Source organism: Bos taurus, chromosome 9 (genome assembly GCF_002263795.3).
Source record: "Bos taurus isolate L1 Dominette 01449 registration number 42190680 breed Hereford chromosome 9, ARS-UCD2.0, whole genome shotgun sequence".
Classification (NCBI taxonomy): Eukaryota; Metazoa; Chordata; class Mammalia; order Artiodactyla; family Bovidae; genus Bos; species Bos taurus.
In genome coordinates this window covers 83,216,617-83,235,940 of record NC_037336.1, presented here as the reverse complement: position 1 = coordinate 83,235,940, position 19,324 = coordinate 83,216,617, and the positions used below count along the sequence as shown (strand labels likewise).

At 37.8% G+C, this 19,324-nt stretch overlaps 1 protein-coding gene across 4 annotated transcripts in view; it reads left to right on the top strand.

Moving 5' to 3' along the window:
- Window positions 1-26: 26 nt before the first annotated feature.
- The window catches only part of SHPRH (SNF2 histone linker PHD RING helicase), a 91,672-nt gene continuing 72,374 nt past the window's right edge, over window positions 27-19,324 (top strand). For 2 of the 4 annotated variants that reach the window (XM_059889925.1, XM_002690300.7), the window contains exons 1-6: window positions 27-228; window positions 8,009-8,675; window positions 11,435-11,564; window positions 13,406-13,624; window positions 16,405-16,483; window positions 17,135-17,285. In XM_059889925.1, coding sequence (XP_059745908.1) covers window positions 8,037-8,675; window positions 11,435-11,564; window positions 13,406-13,624; window positions 16,405-16,483; window positions 17,135-17,285 — 1,218 coding nt within the window. In that variant the 5' untranslated portion in view covers window positions 27-228; window positions 8,009-8,036. Of the gene's footprint in view, window positions 229-286; window positions 636-8,008; window positions 8,676-11,434; window positions 11,565-11,958; window positions 12,149-13,405; window positions 13,625-16,404; window positions 16,484-17,134; window positions 17,286-19,324 lie in introns of those variants that run through there. The other 2 variants (XM_010808665.4, XM_059889926.1) reach the window with 2 other exon arrangements.

The following is a 19,324-nucleotide window of genomic DNA, read 5'->3' as shown; positions in this document are numbered from 1 at the left end:
CCGACGTGCGCGTTCACCTTGACCCCACGCTCCAGCGCGCGCCCGGCATCTAGGCGCTGTGGTTTCTGGGCCCCCCGGGAACCCCAACACAAACCAGCATAAAGCGCGCGTGCCCACCTCAGGCCGATGTTCAGTGGATAGCGAATGCGTGCCCGGGACCTGCAGGGGCATCAGAGGGCCCTGGGCCTTGGTGCAGAGAGGCTCTAGGGGCTTGGAGAAACAGTCTAGGTAGGCGCTTGGGTGATAGAGGGTCAGGGGTCAGAGGTCGGGGGCGGAAGGCGTTTCTGGACGCATACAGAGGTCTGAGAGAGGGACGACTCCGTTGTTTTGAAGCCTGGGAAACTAAAAGGCTGAGGGGGAGCCGCAGCGCGAGTCTCCCCGACCCTTCCCCATCCCAGACGTGCGGGCCTGGGGACCGCCGCGGCTTGCCCGGGACGAAGAGGAGCCGCGGAAGGGAGGCTTGCTTTCCCCCCGCGGACTGGGGCCTACGGAGTCTCGTTCGAGCGTCCTAGGGCCCTTGGTCTCGCTCCTCTGCCTCCAGGGAGCTTGTTTGCCCGGCCTGCTGGGAGCGATCGGCGCTGACAGCCTTGCTCAGACTCCTCAAACCGCTTTTGAGTCTTTGGGAAGAAAACTGAGTGGGTATCACCATTCTCCTCAGATATGCCCCTGGAGAGTGGAACTGGGCAGCGCCTAGCTTATTGGTGTGCGGGATTGTAAATGTAGTAAAGGGGAGGCCGGGGCCTCTGAGTTAAAGTTCTCAGGTACCTCAGGAATCAGGTTAATTACATTCGCATTCAAAACCAGCCTTGCATTTTGTGCCTTTTGACTCCGTGATAGTTTCTACTTTTCTGAACCAAGATATGTTTTCTGATGGTTGACGGTCACTGTCAGATAAACAGGATTAGTAAACAGTGATTTTGTGCCTTTTTTCTAAGAGATTTGACCTTAGCAATGAAGTAAAAACCCTACATGTTTGGTGTTTTCCTTTTTCCGCCTGCATTGTGGAAGACCTGGTTCGATCCCTGGGTTGGGAAGATCCTCTGGAGAAGGGAACGGCTACCCACTCCAGTATTCTGGCTTGGAGGATTCCATGGACTGTGTATATAGTCCATGCTCGCAAAGAGTCGTACATGACTGAGCGAGTTTCACTACTTCTGTTTGAATTAACTTGTGACTTTAATAAACAAAAATACTTGTATTAGAGCTATTTTCAATTATTCTTTTGGGTGATAGCAAGAATGATGAAACTCCCATGAATCGAAATGATCCATGATACCGGTACCGTCACCAGAAAGGCTAGTTGGTTTATGATGAGAAATCATGCTGGAAGCAAGATACAAGTGAGCAGTAGTGGGATAAATGTTCTGTATTGCAAAACATGGCACTTCCTAGAGTTTACAGAATCCACTTAGCCAATAAGCTGGCAGTTGAGAATAAAATGGTTTGAAGGATGCTAGTTATATATATCCTCTTCTTGTCCGGCCTAAAGAACTGTACTTACAGGATTATTAAATCTGTTATTAAGAGTTCAGGCTAGAAAGATTTGGGGGAATAGAATCTGCTGGTGAAAAGGCCTTTTATAAGTATCTGTGACTAACTATATTTTAGAGTTCTGCAGAGGAAAATACTGTCAACCTGCTGGGGTTATCACTAAGAAAAAGGTTGTGGTAATGCTAGGTCATTGAGAACTTCTCAGTCATCAGTAATGATTGAGTTTCACTTGCATAAGACTTACCTTGCAGTGCGATATCTCAAGTGTATATACTCTCTATTTTCCTGGATAGCCTAAATCAGGACCTACCACGGGTTTGTTCTATATCATTCAGTATTGGCAATTATCTTTTAATGAAGAGATAGTAATTTGGAGGGGGGGAAATCTGAATAAGTTTAATTGATATCCATTTGTTGTATTGTCTTAGTAACTTAACATTTTATGTTTGTTTTTCCAGCAGTCTATCTTTGTTTTCTGTTAAAGACACGGATCAGTCAGTTTTCTCTGTTTCACTCTGGGCCAGAAATTGTAAGGAGTAGTTTCACACTACCTGTAGTCTGTTTGAATGTGTTTGAGTGAGATTTCGTCCAAAAAGAAATTTGAGTAAAAGTACTTCTGAGTCCTTGAGAAGAGAGAGAATATTCACAGAGTTAGAGATCTTTATTTCACATTACTTTGTATATCATTTCCATTCTGGCCCTGACCCGGCATTGGGAGTACAGTGCTGAATAGGGTACTGTTCCTGCCCAGCTTTCGAGTAGTTCAGAGTCAAACAGCTGAGAACACTGCAGCAGTTGGAATCAAGAAGGAGAGGCCCTTAACTCAGCATACCTGGTCGTGGAACATTTTGTGGGAGATTAGGATATTGATAGGCCGAAAAGCATGAAAGGGCATTTCAAGCAAAAGGTATTTAAAGGAATGAGAGTGAAAGTGTGGTTCATGTAGGAAACTGTGATATATAATCATGTTACACCCAAACACTGGTATTTAAGGAGGGGAAGAAGAAGATTCATCTGGTATAAGGAAAATAAGGAGAAGGATTTAGAATTGGAATATGATTAGAGATACATGGAATTTTACTGGGACTTGACATTAGCTGCCAGTTAACATTATGGTTTTGAGTAGCTTTGATCAAATAATTTAATCTTCTTTGGTTCAAGAATTATCCCTAGATAAAAGTCTCCTAAAAAAAAAAAAAAAGCGCATTAACCAAAACAGGGTAGTGGGGCAAAGAGAAGGCAGATCATGAATGTTGGCTCAGTAGAGAACTGACTGAAAGGAGAGCCTGCTAGAAACTGTGGTATTTATTTTTCTTGAACTTATCGTTGTAATTGATAAATACTTTGATAATACTGTGACATTGGAAGAATCAAGTTAGAAGCAAACATCGAGTGAATGTGCAGATTATAGTGGTATATATAATTTAGAAGATACTGCATGAGGATGAGTGTTACCAGAGAAAAGAACAAAGAGTAAAAGGAAAGTGTTCTGGTTCAACAATATGTCTATTACAAGACCGTCGTAATAGAAAGGGCACATATTAACCTCTGTTTGCAATTGATGGCCTCAGACTGGTCGTGGGACTACTACTGATGCACCACCAGATGAGCAGACATTTCCCATCTATGCTGTACTTTGCCGGGAAAGAAATGGATTTCTGTAGGCAGCTAGCTATCCATAACAAGGTTTCTCAAACTTGGCTGGATGCTAGAATCACCAAGTGAGAGTGAAAGTGTTAGTCGCTCAGCTGTGTCCAGCTCTTTGTGACCCCTTGGACTATAGCCTGCCAGTCTCTTCTGTCCATGGAATTCTCCAGGCAAGAATACTGGAGTGGGTGGCCATCCCCTTCTCCAGGGGATCTTCCCAGCTCAGGGATTGAACCCAGGTCCCCTGCATTACAGGCAGACTCTACTGTCTGAGCCACCAGGGAAGAATCACCAAGGGAACCTAAAAAAATAATGGAGGTAGTGCCTGGGCCCTGCCCCAGAGATGATAATTTAATTGGCTGGGCTAGCACCAGGGCATCAGGATTTTGAAAATTTCCCCCAGGTGGTTCTAGTGTTCAGTCAAGTTTGAAACACACTGATCTATAGTTCCCCATCCTGCCACTTTAAAGTTTGGTTATTGTAAAGTGTAGTTTATAGTGTTCTCGGGGTGATGATAATAGCAACTACCACTTACTGAATATATGCTAAATTTCAGTTGCTGTGCTCTTGTACATACACAGAGAAGCTAGATAATTTCTAAGTGCCAAAGCTAGAATTAGAATTTAGGACCCCCAAACTCACATTCTCTCATATAAGCCACATTGCTTTGCCAGATGTGAGATTCTATAGCCAGTTGCTTTGGGGGCCATTAGAGTTAATGATTCCATCATCACCATGTTACTAATATGATGGTGGTTAGTGAGCTAGATTGTGTAACTGGCCCAGTTCCCTCCCCATGTCCCCATCTCTTGACTGAGTCCATCTGTGTGAATTTGCTTTGGCCCATGGAACCTTAGTGTTTTTTTTACCCTGACCAAATGCCAAAAAGTACTTGTGTGATTGGATTTGCACTCTTACTCCTCAGTCACTGTCATAATATCATTCTTGGGTTTTCTTGCTGGTACGAGGAGAAGGATGATTATACTTAGGAGAGCCAAGTGGCTTTTCCTGAGACCTAGCCTATATCAGCCAATCCTAAGCTAATCTGCAGATCTGTGAAAATAAATGATTGCTGTCCCCAGGCAGAGCTTTGGGTGATATGTTATACACCATATTTATGATGGTGGCTGACTGATAAACTGGTGTAGACTGACTCAATTCTCATATTCCAACCTGTGCTCTGAGGAGAACTGGACGCAGGCAAGCACTTAGGTTATTAGGGACTTTCTATATCATTCTGATCTCTTATCCAAGGTAATTGAGGAGATAAGATGCTTGAAAAGTAGTTAACTATAGTCGGAGGTTGATTGTAGACCGCCACCGCCATATTCATAAACCAAGCACTGATTAAGGGAATGGAATTCTCGTGATTAACTTACACAGCAGTTTTTGATAGACATTTTGCAGTTATGAAAATGTTCGATTATTGTCAGTCCATTACGGTAGCTTCTGGTCACAGTGCTTTTGAGCACTTGAACTATGGCTAGGGAGAATGAAGAGCTGAGTTTAAATCTTTTTGTTTTTAACATAAATACTACCTCTTAAAGTTAAATGCAGCTGTCGGCATCCTTATGGGACTACACAAACAACTTCTTTGGGGCTGTTGAGGAAACCACTCTCCTTTTAAGTCACAAAGCTAACATGTTCCTCAGTAAGAGAAAGGTTCTGTCAACAGGAAATGAGGTAGATCTTAGGTAGATAAATAATACTATTTGTTTGTTTCATGGTTATTGTCCTATTCAGATTTTTCTATTTATTGGGCCAACTTTACTCATTACAATTTGTTAGTAAATTATGTATTGTATCAATACATTTCAAGTTTATTAAAATAAAGCTATTAAGAGTTTTTAATTCCCTTCTATACGTGCTTTTTGTTTTTACCTTTTAAATCAGTTTTATTAAGATAAATTACGTACAATAAAATTCAACAACTTTATATAAACAATTTGATGAATTTTGACAAGCATGTGATCACCTGTGGAACATTTCTGTTACCCCAAAGGTTTCCCTTCTGCTTCTTTGCTGTCAGTCACACCTCTTACCACTTCCTGACCCCTGGAAACCATAATCTGCTTTCTAACGCTAGATTCTTACTTTCTTTAGAATTTCATATAAATGGAATCAGGCACTATATAGTCTTTGACATCTGGCTTCCTTCACTTAGTATAATGTGTTAAAAATTCATCCATGTTATATGTAACAATAGTTAAGTTTATTATGAGTAACATTCTGTTTGTTTATCCATTCATCAGGTGATGAACATTTGGGTTGTTTCCAGGTTTAGGCATTTATTAACAAAATTGGTATTAAATTCAAGTTTAGGTTTTTTATGATTCTGTGTTCTTTATTTCTCTTAGGTAAACACCTGTGAGTGGGATTAATAGGCTGTGCAGAAAATATATATTTAATTTGTAAGAAGTTGACAAACTTTTCCTATTGGAATGTTTGAGAATTCAGTTCTAGTTATTCTGTGTCCTCGGTCTTTAACGTTTTAACTATTCTACTAGATATGTAGTTTCTCACTGTGGTTTATGAGTTGAATTTGCAATGCCTGAATGACTGACATGGGACTTCCCTGGTGGCTCAGACGGTAAGGCATCTGCCTACAACGCAGGAGACCCGGGTTCGATCCCTGGGTCAGGAAGATCCCCTGGAGAAGGAAATGGCAACCCACTCCAGTACTGTTGCCTGAAAATCCCATGGATGGAGGAGCCTGGTGGGCTATAGTCCATGGGGTTGCAAAGAGTCGAACACGACTGAGCAACTTCACTAAATGACTGACAATGGTAAGGATATTTTCATGTGTTTATTTGGCACTTAGAGATCATCTTCTGTGAAATGACAGCAATTTTGTCCATTTTTTAAATAAGGTGTTTCTTAAATACTGGTTTGCAAGAGTTATTTATATATTTCACATATAAATCTTTCATCAGATCTCTGCTATTTTCTCTTTTTATGAAGACTTGACAGTTTTAAGAATAAGAAGTTTGCAACTTTGTTTAAAGTTAATTATCTTTTAAAGGAGTGTAAAAACAAGAGAAAAAGAATATTTTTATGCGGATATTTTTCATTCATCATGCTTTTTTTCTTTGTGTAGGTCCAAATTTCCATCTAATATCATTTTCCTCTGCCTTGAGTACTTCATTTAACATTTCTTGTGCTGTGGGTCTCCACTTTAGGTTCCACTACCAGGTCCCACCACTACCAGCCCCACCACTAAACATGGCAGCCCCCTTGGTGATGCTCTCATGTCTTGTGCTAACACATTCACGCTGTCACTTAGCTTTCCATTCTGATCCCTTCTGTGTCATTCTTCACAAAGACCTAAAAGTTTCTGGACAGCTGAAATGTCCCATCATTTTATATTATCTTAGACAGGGGTAGATTCAGGGCAGAATAATTGAGAATGGGTTGTTAGCAGGGGTAGAGGAGCGTAGACTGCTCTGTGTGCTGATTTTGTCTCCACAAAACCAAACGCAGCTTGATGTTTGTACTGAATTAAATACCGTGGTTTGATCTATACTACTTTTATATCCTCTCCTCAAATACAGGATGGTATTGAATACTTACTGGGGACTCATCCAGTACCTGGCTGGATTTTATTTAAAAAGTGAGATTACTGAGAATATTAAACTGCACTTGAAGCCAAATTTTATTTATACATTCCTTTCTCTTTTTTTTCAGCTACATGCTTGGAATACATTGAATTAGGCACCAACCATCATTGTGACTGTATGATTTAACTTCTCTGAGTTCTGTGTTACATATAGAAATTGGCTATTCTTTTGGGAAAAGGGAAAGGCTACCCACTCCAGTATTCTTGGCTGGAGAATTCCATGGACTGTATAGTCTATGGGGTCACAAAGAGTCGGACATGACTAAGTGACTTAAAAAAAAAAAAAAAATATATATATATATATATATAGTTTAGGGCCTGCCTTATATAGGCTACTTTGAACTTAATTGAAAAGCTTTCTTTTCTTTTTTCCTATATTTTTAAATTCTTTTCTTTTATTGTCTCTGCCTTATTTCCCCTCATTACTATCTTGCACCATCTTATTTCTTGTCTTCTACTACTACTATTAAGTCACTTCAGTCATGTCTGACTCTGTGCAACCCCATAGACGGCAGCCCACCAGGCTCCCCCATCCCTGGGATTCTCCAGGCAAGAACACTGGAGTGGGTTGCCATTTCCTTCTCCAATGCATGAAAGTGAAAAGTGAAAGTGAGGTCGCTCAGTCGTGTCCAACTCTTAGCGACCCCATGGACTGCAGCGCACCAGGCTCCCCCGTCCATGGGATTTTCCAGGCAAGAGTACTGGAGTGGGGTGCCATTGCCTTCTCCGTTTAGCTATCCTCTTACTCTTTTTATCGGCTAATTCACAAAAAGAAATACATTTCCATATTTTCATCTTCCTCTTTTGAAAAAGAATATATGTTTAGAGAAGTGAAGTTTTGTTAACCCTTTGGAATTATAAAACAAAATTAAATCCTGTAGTGATTATATGGGTTTAAGTGTTACTAAAAGTTTTCAAATAAGCATTTCCAGAATATTTGAGAGATTTACCTATATGTATTTAAAACTCATTAAATGTATTTTTAGAATTTATTATAAACAAAAATTTGTCTATATTAAATTTCTCTAAAAAGACCGTTAAAATCATTAGGATTTGTGTCATACAAGAGATTATAGTCAATGTGTTCCATAACTGTATTTGACTTATTATAAACAATTATCCATTGCTTTATGTATCTCTTTAAAGATTTCATGTTATGTGTGGGATTATTATTCTATGTTGAATTGTTCATCTGGGACTATTTTAATACTAAAATCCTCTCTTGGAATGTCTGCTGTTGTGTTTATCTTCTAGGGTTCACATTTACCAAGAGAACTTGAGAATGAGCAGCCGACGGAAACGTGCTCCCCCAGTGAGGGTAGATGAGGAAACGCAACAGCAGCTTTGCTGGAATATGCATGAGGACAGGAGGAATGAACCTCTCACCTTAACTGATGATGAGCAATCCTACCCAGGTCTGGACCCCTCTCCTGCTCACCGCATCATCCTAGATGACAGTCTAAAGGAAGAAGTGGCTCACAGAGAAAAGAAGAGATGTTCCAAAGCCGTGAGCATCTCAAAATCAATTGATAAAGAAGAGACTGGTGGCATTTTTTCCCCTTTGTCTGTAAAGCTGAATATTGTAATTTCTCCCTATAACTTTGATAATTCCTGGAAAGCATTTCTAGGAGAATTCACTCTTCAGCTTCTTCCTGAACAGTGTTTAATTGAAAATTTTTCTGAAAAGAGTTTTACACTGATGAGTCCCAAGTTGAGCAATCAGTTCCTGATCTATGTTCATTCAGGATGTGAAAATATAGAGAAAAAAGAAAGAGGACTCAATGAGCCAGTCAGTATCTGTGACAAGGGAATTCAAGTGGAGTCGTCCTTCAGCAGTGAAATGTTAGAAGATTTGGAATGGCTGCAAAAGAAGAAAAGAATAAAACTTTACCAAAAACCAGAAGAAAATAACATTATCAAGGTATCAATTTATGTGGTGTCCTGTAAGTCTCTTCTGCATTGGATACCCCATTTTGAAATTAACTTAGAAGGAAGCCCTATAGAGCCAGCAATAAGCATTTCATTATTAAGTGTCAAAGTACACTTCACTGGGGGCATTCAATAACTATAAAAATATATATACATATATATTTTATATATCATAGCCAGTCATTTCCAGGCTGTACTTCTTTGGGGTCTTCCTGATTCATCCTTTCCAGCTCTACTCTCATCGACTTGTTTGGATCTTCATTATCTCTTTCTTTTCCAGTAGCAATCCTTTAGTCACTGCCTTTTCAGTTCTTTCATTTCCTTTGTCTCTGGGCTGGTATGATACGAACGCAAATGGAATTCTAGTCTATTTATGCCTACAGAATTAACTATAATCTGGAGAAGGCAATGGCAACCCACTCCAGTACTCTTGCCTGGAAAATCCCCTGGGTGGAGGAGCCTGGTGGGCTGCAGTCCATGGGGTCGCTAACAGTCGGACACGACTGAGCGACTTCACTTTACTTTTCACTTTCATGCATTGGAGAAGGAAATGGCAACCCACTCCAGTGTTCTTGCCTGGAGAATCCCAGGGATGGGGGAGCCTGGTGGACTGCCATCTATGGGGTCGCACAGAGTCGGACACAACTGAAGTGACTTAGCAGGCATATAAGTCTCTCCTTTGATAGGCCTTTATCTCCTCCAGCTTTATCTGTCTCCTTCTCAACTCTTTATCACTCTGCTTTTTATTCTGTCCCAGAAGCTACAAATTGATTTGTTTCCTGCATACACCCTGATGTCTTTCTGCATCTGTGCTTTCGCTCTAATACGTCCCTCTGCCTGGGTTGTTGCTTCCTCATCCCTCAGAACTCCTGGTCATTCCTCAATGTGCAGCTCAGGGTTTACTTCATCTGGGGAGATCTTTTCTTAAACTCCATGGATGGTGTTACGTGCTCTTCCCCCATAATACCTGATGCACATGCTTATTTTTGCCTTGATCGCTTGTGGTATACTTCCATTTTAGACCTTCCCCCCCGTCACTCAACTATGAAGTTTTTTTAATCTTCACAGCCCAGTAGAATACCAAATACTAAACAGATTTCTAGCAAATGGATGAATAAATTTATGATTCATTTCAGGCTCTGCTATTCACTAGCCAAGTAACTTTTTGCGACTCGTTTAAAGACTCTAATTTCAGCTTCTTTCCATATGAAATGTAAATAATACTCATTCCTTTTACCTCATACAACTGCTGAAAATCAGGGGAGGTAATGTAAATGTACTTCAAAAACTATAAAGCAAGTTAATATGTCTTCATGCTAATACTTGAAATATACTTGAATATACTTGATTCAATACTTGAATTCTAAAATGTTAAATTCACTTTTGTTCAGTTGAAAACATCATACATGTGTGTTATACATTTCTCACACTAAAAAGCAGTTATATCAATAGCCCTACTTATAGCTTCAGAATTGACTGAAGGAAAGGAGAAAATTTAGAAGCATTAGATTGTAATTAATTCTTCCCTGTACAGTTAAACTCTGCAACCTAGCATCCCCTCTCTGGTGATTGTGAGTGCCACAAATTGTGGCTCAAGTTAAAAATAGATTTAAGAATTTGTGGTTTGTATGCCTGTGTTCTATCCACTTCTCACCCACATCAAGTCTTGATCTCTTCTGTCTTCCCTAACCCTACTTTTATAAATATTTAAACACTTACTGCTGCAATAGCAAGGCATCTCTAAGCAAACACAGAGCAGAATATAAATAATAATGAAAAGTACTCTTTGCCACTTATTCCAGTGTAATGCTGATTGAATTTTGTTCTTTACTGAAAGAATATGAGACTCTGAGTGATCATGGATCAGGCCCAGCATAATACAGGGAAATGAAGGAAACTGTGTTTGTTGATTATCTACCATTAGGAACTTTTAAAATTATACTAGGTGGGCTATCTCATATAGTTGTCTCTCCATTTTGCAAATGACAACATTTGGGTTAAAATCAATCATTTCGTTTGTTCTTTTAGCTGTTAAATATCAACGCCAGTATTAAAATTCAAGTATTTTGACTGGAAAGCTTCATACTACATTGTTTCACCAAAGTCAAGCTGTACAACCTTAATCAGGGCCTATTTTCCTGAACATTTTAGTGTTTGATCTAGTAGTGAAGTGAAGTCACTCAGTCGTGTCCGACTCTTTGCGACCCCATGGACTGTAGCCTACCAGGCTCCTCCGTCCCTGGGATTCTCCGGGCAGGAATACTAGAATGGGTTGCCGTTTCCTTCTCCAGGGGATCTTCCCAACCCAGGGATCAAACCTGGGTCTCCCGTATTGCAGGCAGATGCTTTACCATCTAGTAAAACCTATCTATGCTTAAGAATCTTCTTGGGGAATCTGTATTTTTAACCAGCGTCACTGATTATTCTGATGATCATCTAGCTGGGAAATCATTGACTTGGTAGGTAGAATTGGTGTTCTCATCACAAGCTTGCAGGTTTGGTTCCAGTAGGGAAATATTTTTTTCTAGCTACTTAAATGGTGCATCATACATAGTAAGCACTCAAATTGCAAAATAAATTTGTTATTGAAAGCGGAAATATCTGAGATTTGGTAGATGTGTATTTAGAGTTTGTGGGGTAAATACTCTGAATACCTTTAAAACTGATGGTGTTAAAAATGTGTTTCTTATATGGTCATAAAAAATGGTGTAGTACAGTCAAAACTTTTTAATGTTGATTAATTATTTGTAGGTTGGAATTTATCTTTTGGAAGCTGGCCTAGCAAAACCAGATTTTCTGAGTGATGCAAGTTCAAGAATGAAAAAGTTCAATCAACTCATGAAGAGAGTGATGGAAAAACTATACAATTTTATTATTCCAGGTAATTTTTAAAGTAAACTTTAAAACTGCTGCTACTGAAGAGCTGTGGATTTCTCCCAAATCCTGTATATAACAACCAGAAAAACAGCTGATAAAACCATAATAAAATTGAACAACCAACATAAAATTGCTATATGACAAAATTATATTTATCTTAAATGCCCCCACTACTATACTTTTTGTCTTTTTTTTTTTGCTTAATAATATGCTTAGCTTATAGTGTGTACTCAAGAAATGTTGATGGCATCAATAGGCAGAATATAAAGGGATCTGAGCTGATTGGAATTTTTGCATTATTGCTGTGTTTTTTTGTTTTTTTTGTTTTTTTATTTTGTCATGGCCAGAGATTCTTGGCCGGCCTTTACTCCACCTCTCCTTTGCAGTCTGACAAATAATCTCAAGAGCCTGCTTCCCATAAAGACCAGTTAACTTTGCTACTGTTTCTTGGCAAGAAGTTGCATCCTTGGTCAGGACTGCAGTTTCAGAGTTGTCTGCCATTGGTTCCCAAGGGAGAGTGTGGATGGCTTGCTGCAGCCCATCAGCACGACTGGAAAAACGGCTCAGATTCTCCAAGTCCTGCTCATGGTGGGTCAGCCTTATTTCTGGTGCAAATCAGAACAGTTTTATACTGGGATATCTGGGAAATCAGTTTCTAAGCTTGGTTATTGAGTTGTTTTTCTGCAGTACATTCTTTGCAAAGCTTCATAATACTAATAATAGTAAATCATTTGCATGGTAAAGACATAAAAAAAGGAAAATCACTGGTTTCAGAATTGGAAGGAATGCTTTGAAGTACATCTAGAACTTTTTCAGAGTTATGATAAGAGTCCATTACTCTGCCTTTTAAAAATAATAAAATTGGAACTTTTCAAAGGAAAACTTCAAATTTAATTACTAATAATATGCATCTGCACTAACAGAAATAGCCAAGCATGTAAAGTTTATTGTAAACTTTTGAAAATCTTAAAAGGACATAATTTTTATTGAAAAAAGTTAATTGTGTATTTTGTGGTACAGTCTCTATTTTAAGGCATGTGAGGTACGTCCTACAAATGTGTGTAGGCCTGTTTGAAACCATTCAGTAATAAATCATTGGCAGTAGGGGCCTTTTAAATTTTTCAAGAGTTTGAGGGTTTGTTTTGTTTTTTTTTTCACATTGTAGGCATGAATCTTTTTCCACAGGGCAATTGTGCCCAACAAATGAATCTGAAATTCTTATGAATTTGTATTGGTGGCGTAAGCCCTTGGTCTCCTAATTGGCTGCTGCTGCTGTTACCAAATACCTATCCTTTTTTAGCATAAGAAATAGAATGGGAAACTTTGTCTTATTAGATGTAGGAAAATTGTCTGCCTGTGGATTTTTTTAATGTTGTAAAAGTAAAATAAATTATTCTTTTACAAACTGCAATAGATATTCACATTCAGTTCCTCAGAGGTTTAAACATCTGCGATGTGCATAGCACATGCTGGCTGCTCTGAGGAGCTATAAAAACAAAAGACAGCCTTTGCTTTCAAAGAGCATTACAGTTCAGTGGGGAAGGGATGAATGAGCACAAACGATTATACTACGAGAAAGATTGCGATGTATTGTTATATCCAATGTATAAGAGTGTTGCATAATACAGAGGAGAGTATTCTGATCAGGGAAAACAAAATGTCATGAAAAAAGTATCAATTATATTATCTTGAAGGGTGGAAGCATAGATTTGTGATCAGTCAAAAGGCACACTAAGCAAAGCCCCAAAGTCAGGAGAGTACATGGTATGTTCTGGGAATAAGAATTGCCTATAGTTATAAATGTAGATCTTGTTGTTCTGAGTACACTTGTTCTTGGATATACAGATGTGTTGGAAGAGGATGAGGAAGGTTCCGATAGTGAGCCAGAGGGACAGGACATTGATGAGCTCTATCACTTTGTGAAGCAGACACATCAGCAAGAAACTCGGTCCATCCAAGTGGATGTCCAGCATCCTGCGCTGACGCCTGTGTTGAGACCATACCAAAGAGAGGCTGTCAACTGGATGCTACAACAGGAGCATTTCAAAAGCACCCCTGCTAGTGGCAAGTATAAGATACTTAAAGAAAGGCAAATTGATCAGAGGGATTAGATGAGAGAGTTAGGGTGGAGGAAATCGGTCAGTAAACAAATCATATTGAAAGCATGGGATAGAATAAGTGTGTTACTGTGAACAAAATTATTTTCTAAGACATCCTTCAAAATTGACACCTAGAGAAATTCATTTATGAGTTCCCTCATCCATAAAAGTTTGAGCTGGTTTTTCCAACTAGAGTAAAGGCTGCCTTGATGGAATTTTTAAAAACCAAGAAATTTTTTTTACATGCCTTTCCAACTAAGAATTGCTTTTGTAACCTGATCAGATGGGAATTGTGCTAATACATGAAAGAAACTATACCATTTAATCATGAATGTTAGGGACAGAAAGCAAGTTTATAAAAGTGGGAGACTAACGTGTGACTAATCTCAGCTTCCTAGTTATACTTATTTTCTTTACTCCACAAAATAAATAATAAAATGAAATGTCATCTAGTGTTTTTGTAAAAGTAATCTATTTATGAGAATCATTTGTGTCACTGCTTTATCATTGTCTTTAAAGGGATGGGCACTAGATGAGATTTTTACAGGACCCTAGGAAGTGAAGTGCTAACCATTTCTCCTTTTTCCTATATAGATTTATTTTAATTAGTGATGAATAGCTCTTCCATATTTCTCCCACTTTTTTATCCAACAAACTTTTTTAAACTTTTTATTTTGGAAATATCAGTTCATAGCCAATATTATTTCTTACTCTTGCTTCTCCCATATTCTGAATTATTTTGAAGTAGTAACCCCTCATGGAGAAGGAAATGGCAACCTACTCCAGTATTCTTGCCTGGAAAACCCCATGGACATAGGAGCCTGGTGGGTACAGTCCATAGGGTCGCAAAGAATCGGACACAACTGAGTGACTGAACAGCAACAATAACCCCACATATTGTATCATTTCATCTGGTAATATTTCAGTTTATTTCATTAAAAGATACAGGTTCTTTTAAACAAATATATATATATATATATATATATATATATATATATATATATAAGGAATTTTGAAAATTAACCTTCCAAATTTTTGAAAATTTGGGTTAATTTTTAAAATTAACCCAAAAATTAACCTCCTTTCTGTTTCTCTCTCTTTAGTTTGTTCAAATATGAAACCAAATAACATCCATATAGTATTGGAATTACTTGGTATCTCCTAAGTTTCTTTTAGTCCATAGGTTTTATTTCCTCTCCTATTTTTTTCTTACATTTGTTGAAGAAATCTTATAGCTCTATAGAATTTCCTACGGGTTATTTTTTTCTCTAAAATAAAATAATTTTTTTTTAACTAAGGAATTTGATTAAGGTGTAACATATACAGTAAATGCATAGATCTTAAGGGCACAGTTTGATAAGTTTTGATAAATCTCTGCATCTATGTAACTAGCAATTCAGTTAAGACATAGAACCAGACTTTCCCAAAAGTAGACACTGGCCCATGCCTCTTTGAGACTTGAAATGTGACTGTCCAAATTATGTGGTGTAAGTTTAAAATACACACTGATTTCCAATAAACAAAAAGAAAAGAATGTGAAATATCTCACTACTACTTTTTATATTGATTACATATTGAAATGATAATATATTTGATTAAATTAGACAAAAAGATTAAAATTAATTTTACCTGTTATATATATATTTATATATAAATATATATATATATATATATTTGTATCACACAGTGCTGACATAAAATATTTCCCAGCACTTTCCATCATTGCCTAGTCAGTTTTCCTACTTCAGTCCCTTCAGGAGGCAACCACTATCATCATAAATTAGTTTTGCCTGTTTTTGAAACAGACAATGATAAAATATGTCCACTCAGGTGGAGGGAGTTGCCTTCTTTCAACATAATGTTTTTGAGGTTCATCCATGCTGCATGTATCAGTAATCCATTGTTTTTTGTCCCCAGGCTAGATTTTGTTGATTAAATAACATGCGTCATATAGTGGTTTTTCAGTTCTCTGTGGTTCCCATAAATTAAAACTTTCTATCTTTTAATTTTTTTCATTTTATAAAACCTATATGTCTGTATTCCTACTTCATCTATTAATCACTGAAGAAGGTAAAAAATGACTAACCGTTTCACTGGAAGTAGAGACATATTTACAACTTGTTGTTTACAACTAAGTTGTTCAAACAGCTTAAAATATTGAGAAGGGATAGTGGAAGATGCTGGTTGACACATACTCAGTACTTCATTGCTGTAGTTTTAGATATTTTTTTCCTCAGTTAACCCTTTCCTCTCCTCAGACCCATATGAAAAGTTAGATCTAAATTAATGCATTAGCCCAGTTATATTTATCTGTGAAGTTATTTAACGATATAAGGTAACTTCTTTAAGCATGTATAAAAGACAGGCTGCTTTCATTTATTTGGTAAGCCTTGATATGTATTGGTTTTCTTTTCCTGTTAATCTTCTATACTAGTATAATTTGTACATTTTGCTATACTTTGCATAATTAAAATACAATTAATAAGTTAAATTATAAAGTATCCAATAAAATATAATTGCAAGTATAATTTGCTTTAGTTTTTCTGTCTTATCACTTGCTTCTATGGAAAATATTTGTGTGCTAAACACGCAAAAGAATAATATCTGAAGAATGAGAGCGGGGTCCTGGCCTTTTACCCACATGTATGTGTCTTCCCAGGGTATCCTGATTGTGACTGACTTTTATTTTAATGTAATTATCTGGCAGAACGGAAAATAAACAGAAAATGGTTTATTTTTTTTTAGAAAATGCCTTACACTTTCTGTGGCGAGAAATTGTTACATCTGAGGGTTTGAAACTCTACTACAATCCATACACAGGCTGGTAAGGCAAAACTTTGCTTATGTGCTTGATATTGAAAACAAATATTATGAAAACCTGTATGAGATTGATGGCCTATATCTTCAGCCTCGGCAGTACCTCAAAAAGGCATACTAAATTAAAGTCTCATTAGACAGTTTTATAGATAGGATAGACATGGAACTAATAGCACTTGTAAATTTTTGGTAGATAAATGCAGTAGGATAGACTTAAGATGTGTAGTTATTGATATTTAAAGAGATTATAATTTTAAGTAAAAATATCACCTTATTATGGGCCAGTTCATTAAATTTGTTAATTTTATTATAAAAGAGTTTTAGGAATCATTAAATATGATTAGTGAATCAGTAGTTACTGCCATTTTTATTCACAGATTCATAAAGGTCACAGAAGGTAGACATGCTTCCCTTTATTTATGGGAGAAAAACAAATGATGATAGTACCAGTTCTGTTTCTGCACGCTTAAGTTGTCAGCTCAGGCAGCTTTTTATTCTCATAGTTCTTATATTCATGATCTAGGGACTATAATTGTTGCAACTGAAAGTAGAGTTTTAAAAAGCATAAGACTTTTCTGCATTTCTCCCAGTTCTCTTTAGGAACAGTGTGATTTATATTTGCATTCCTATGATGTGTTTTTCTTATATTTTCCTTTAGCATCATTCGTGAGTACCCAAATGCTGGACCACAGTTGCTTGGTGGGATCTTAGCAGATGAGATGGGTCTTGGAAAGACAGTGGAGGTTTTGGCTCTGATTCTGACACATACTCGACAAGATGTCAAACAAGATGCTCTCACTCTTCCTGAGGTAGGAGGAGTACTACAGGGCTTGGGAAAGCAGAGCATATGTTCTCCAGAAAGCATCGTATGTTGAGCATTTGGTTGGCACTTAAGTCAACACTTGCAATTTATTCTGTAGCTTATGATTTGTATTAGTTGTTAACTTCACATAGGCACAGAAAATGGTATATTTGTGACCTGGCAAAGTTTTTTAAAGTGATATTGGCCAACCAGGAAGGGGATAGATACGCTGTTAATTTATCAAGCTTCCTTCTAGTTGGCAGAGAAATTCTCTTAGGAAAGTTTGATTACTTCCTCAAATGTTTTGTCACTTCTTCAGATCTCCATATTAATGCTACATATTTTTGAGAGCTATTTTTCAAAAATTGTGCAAATCTCAGATACATAAATCTTGGGGTCAAATAATTAGAACTTTATTAAAGGGTAAATAGCTTAGTAAGTCGGAGAAGGCAATGGCACCCCACTCCAGTACTCTTGCCTGGGAAATCCCATGGACGGAGGAGCCTGGTAGGCTGCAGTCCATGGGATCACGAAGACTTGGACATGACTTCACTTTCACTTTTCACTTTCATGCATTGGAGAAGGAAATGGCAGCCCACTCCAGTGTTCTTGCCTGGAGAATCCCAGGGATGGCGGAGCCTGGTAGGCTGCCTTCTATGGGGTCACAGAGAGTCAGACATGACTGAAGTAACTTAGCATCAGCAGCAGCTTAGTAAGTAGATTTCTCAATGAAATGAACAAATGAAACAAACAAAATTTCTCAATAAACAAAGTCTTTATTCTAAAATGTATGTGTGTTAGTCGCTCAGTCATGTCTAACTCTTTGCAGCCTCAGGGATTGTAGCCTCCCAGGCTTCTCTGTCCATGAGATTCTCCAGGCAAGAATAGTGGAGTGGGTAGCCATTCTCTTCTCCAGAGGATCTTCCCAACCCAGGGATTGAACCTGGGTGTCCTGCGTTGCAGGTGGATTTCTTTACCATCTGAACCCCTGGGGAAACCCTCTAAAATGTATAGTTGTGTTTAAAAATATAGAGTTTATAAGAAAAAAAAACTTCACTGAGACTCATAGCTTATAGCTTATATTTTCAGATAATGAAATTGTCAATTAGCACATTAAATCCTGCCGAAATGAGGCCACTAGTTAAAGACATAACGCTAATTACCTGGAGGGTCCATCATGCTCGAAACCTTAGTGGTTATATGATCTTTTGATAGGATAAAGTTTGCAAAATTACCCTTTCAGATTTTTTTTTTTTTTACCGTTTCAGAAATAAATTTTAATTAACTGTGGTACAAAAATGGAGTTAAACAGATTTATGTTTATTTTATCAGAAAATGAATATAAAATATTGACCATATATTTATATCTAAAAAAGACTATTTTTCTGTGTGATTTGTGTACATGTGTATAAATACTCTTTTTGCATTTGTAAATATTTTAATATGTACACATTTTCAGCATAACATTATTTGAATTTGTCATTATTTTCCAGTGTGACTGAAAAGTCACTTTAAAAGAAAAATGCTGTTGACCTTTGTTTTTCTACTTTAGATTTTTAATTTTTCCTTGCATGATATTCAGACTTCATAAGTGATAAAGTTAAAGAATTATTAGTTTCAAACTTCCTGTATTCAATGAATTTTAAATCTAAAATATCTATTATAAAAACTCAGTCTTTAACAATGCTATGTACAAACAAAATTGTAAGATTTCTAAAAAGTAACTTTACCAACTCTCAGAGTTTTCTTGCTGCTGCTGCTGCTGGTAAGTCGCTTCAGTCGTGTCCGACTCTGTGCGACCCCAGAGATGGCAGCCCACGAGGCTCCCCCGTCCCTGGGATTCTCCAGGCAAGAACACTGGAGTGGGTTGCCATTTCCTTCTCCAGTGCATGAAAGGGAAAAGTGAAAGTGAAGTCGTTTAGTCATGTCCGACTCCTAGTGACCCCATGGACTGCAGCCTACCAGGCTCCTCCGTCCATGGGATTTGCCAGGCAAAAGTACTGGAGTGGGTTGCCATTGTTTTCTCCCTTTTCAGATTTGAGTACA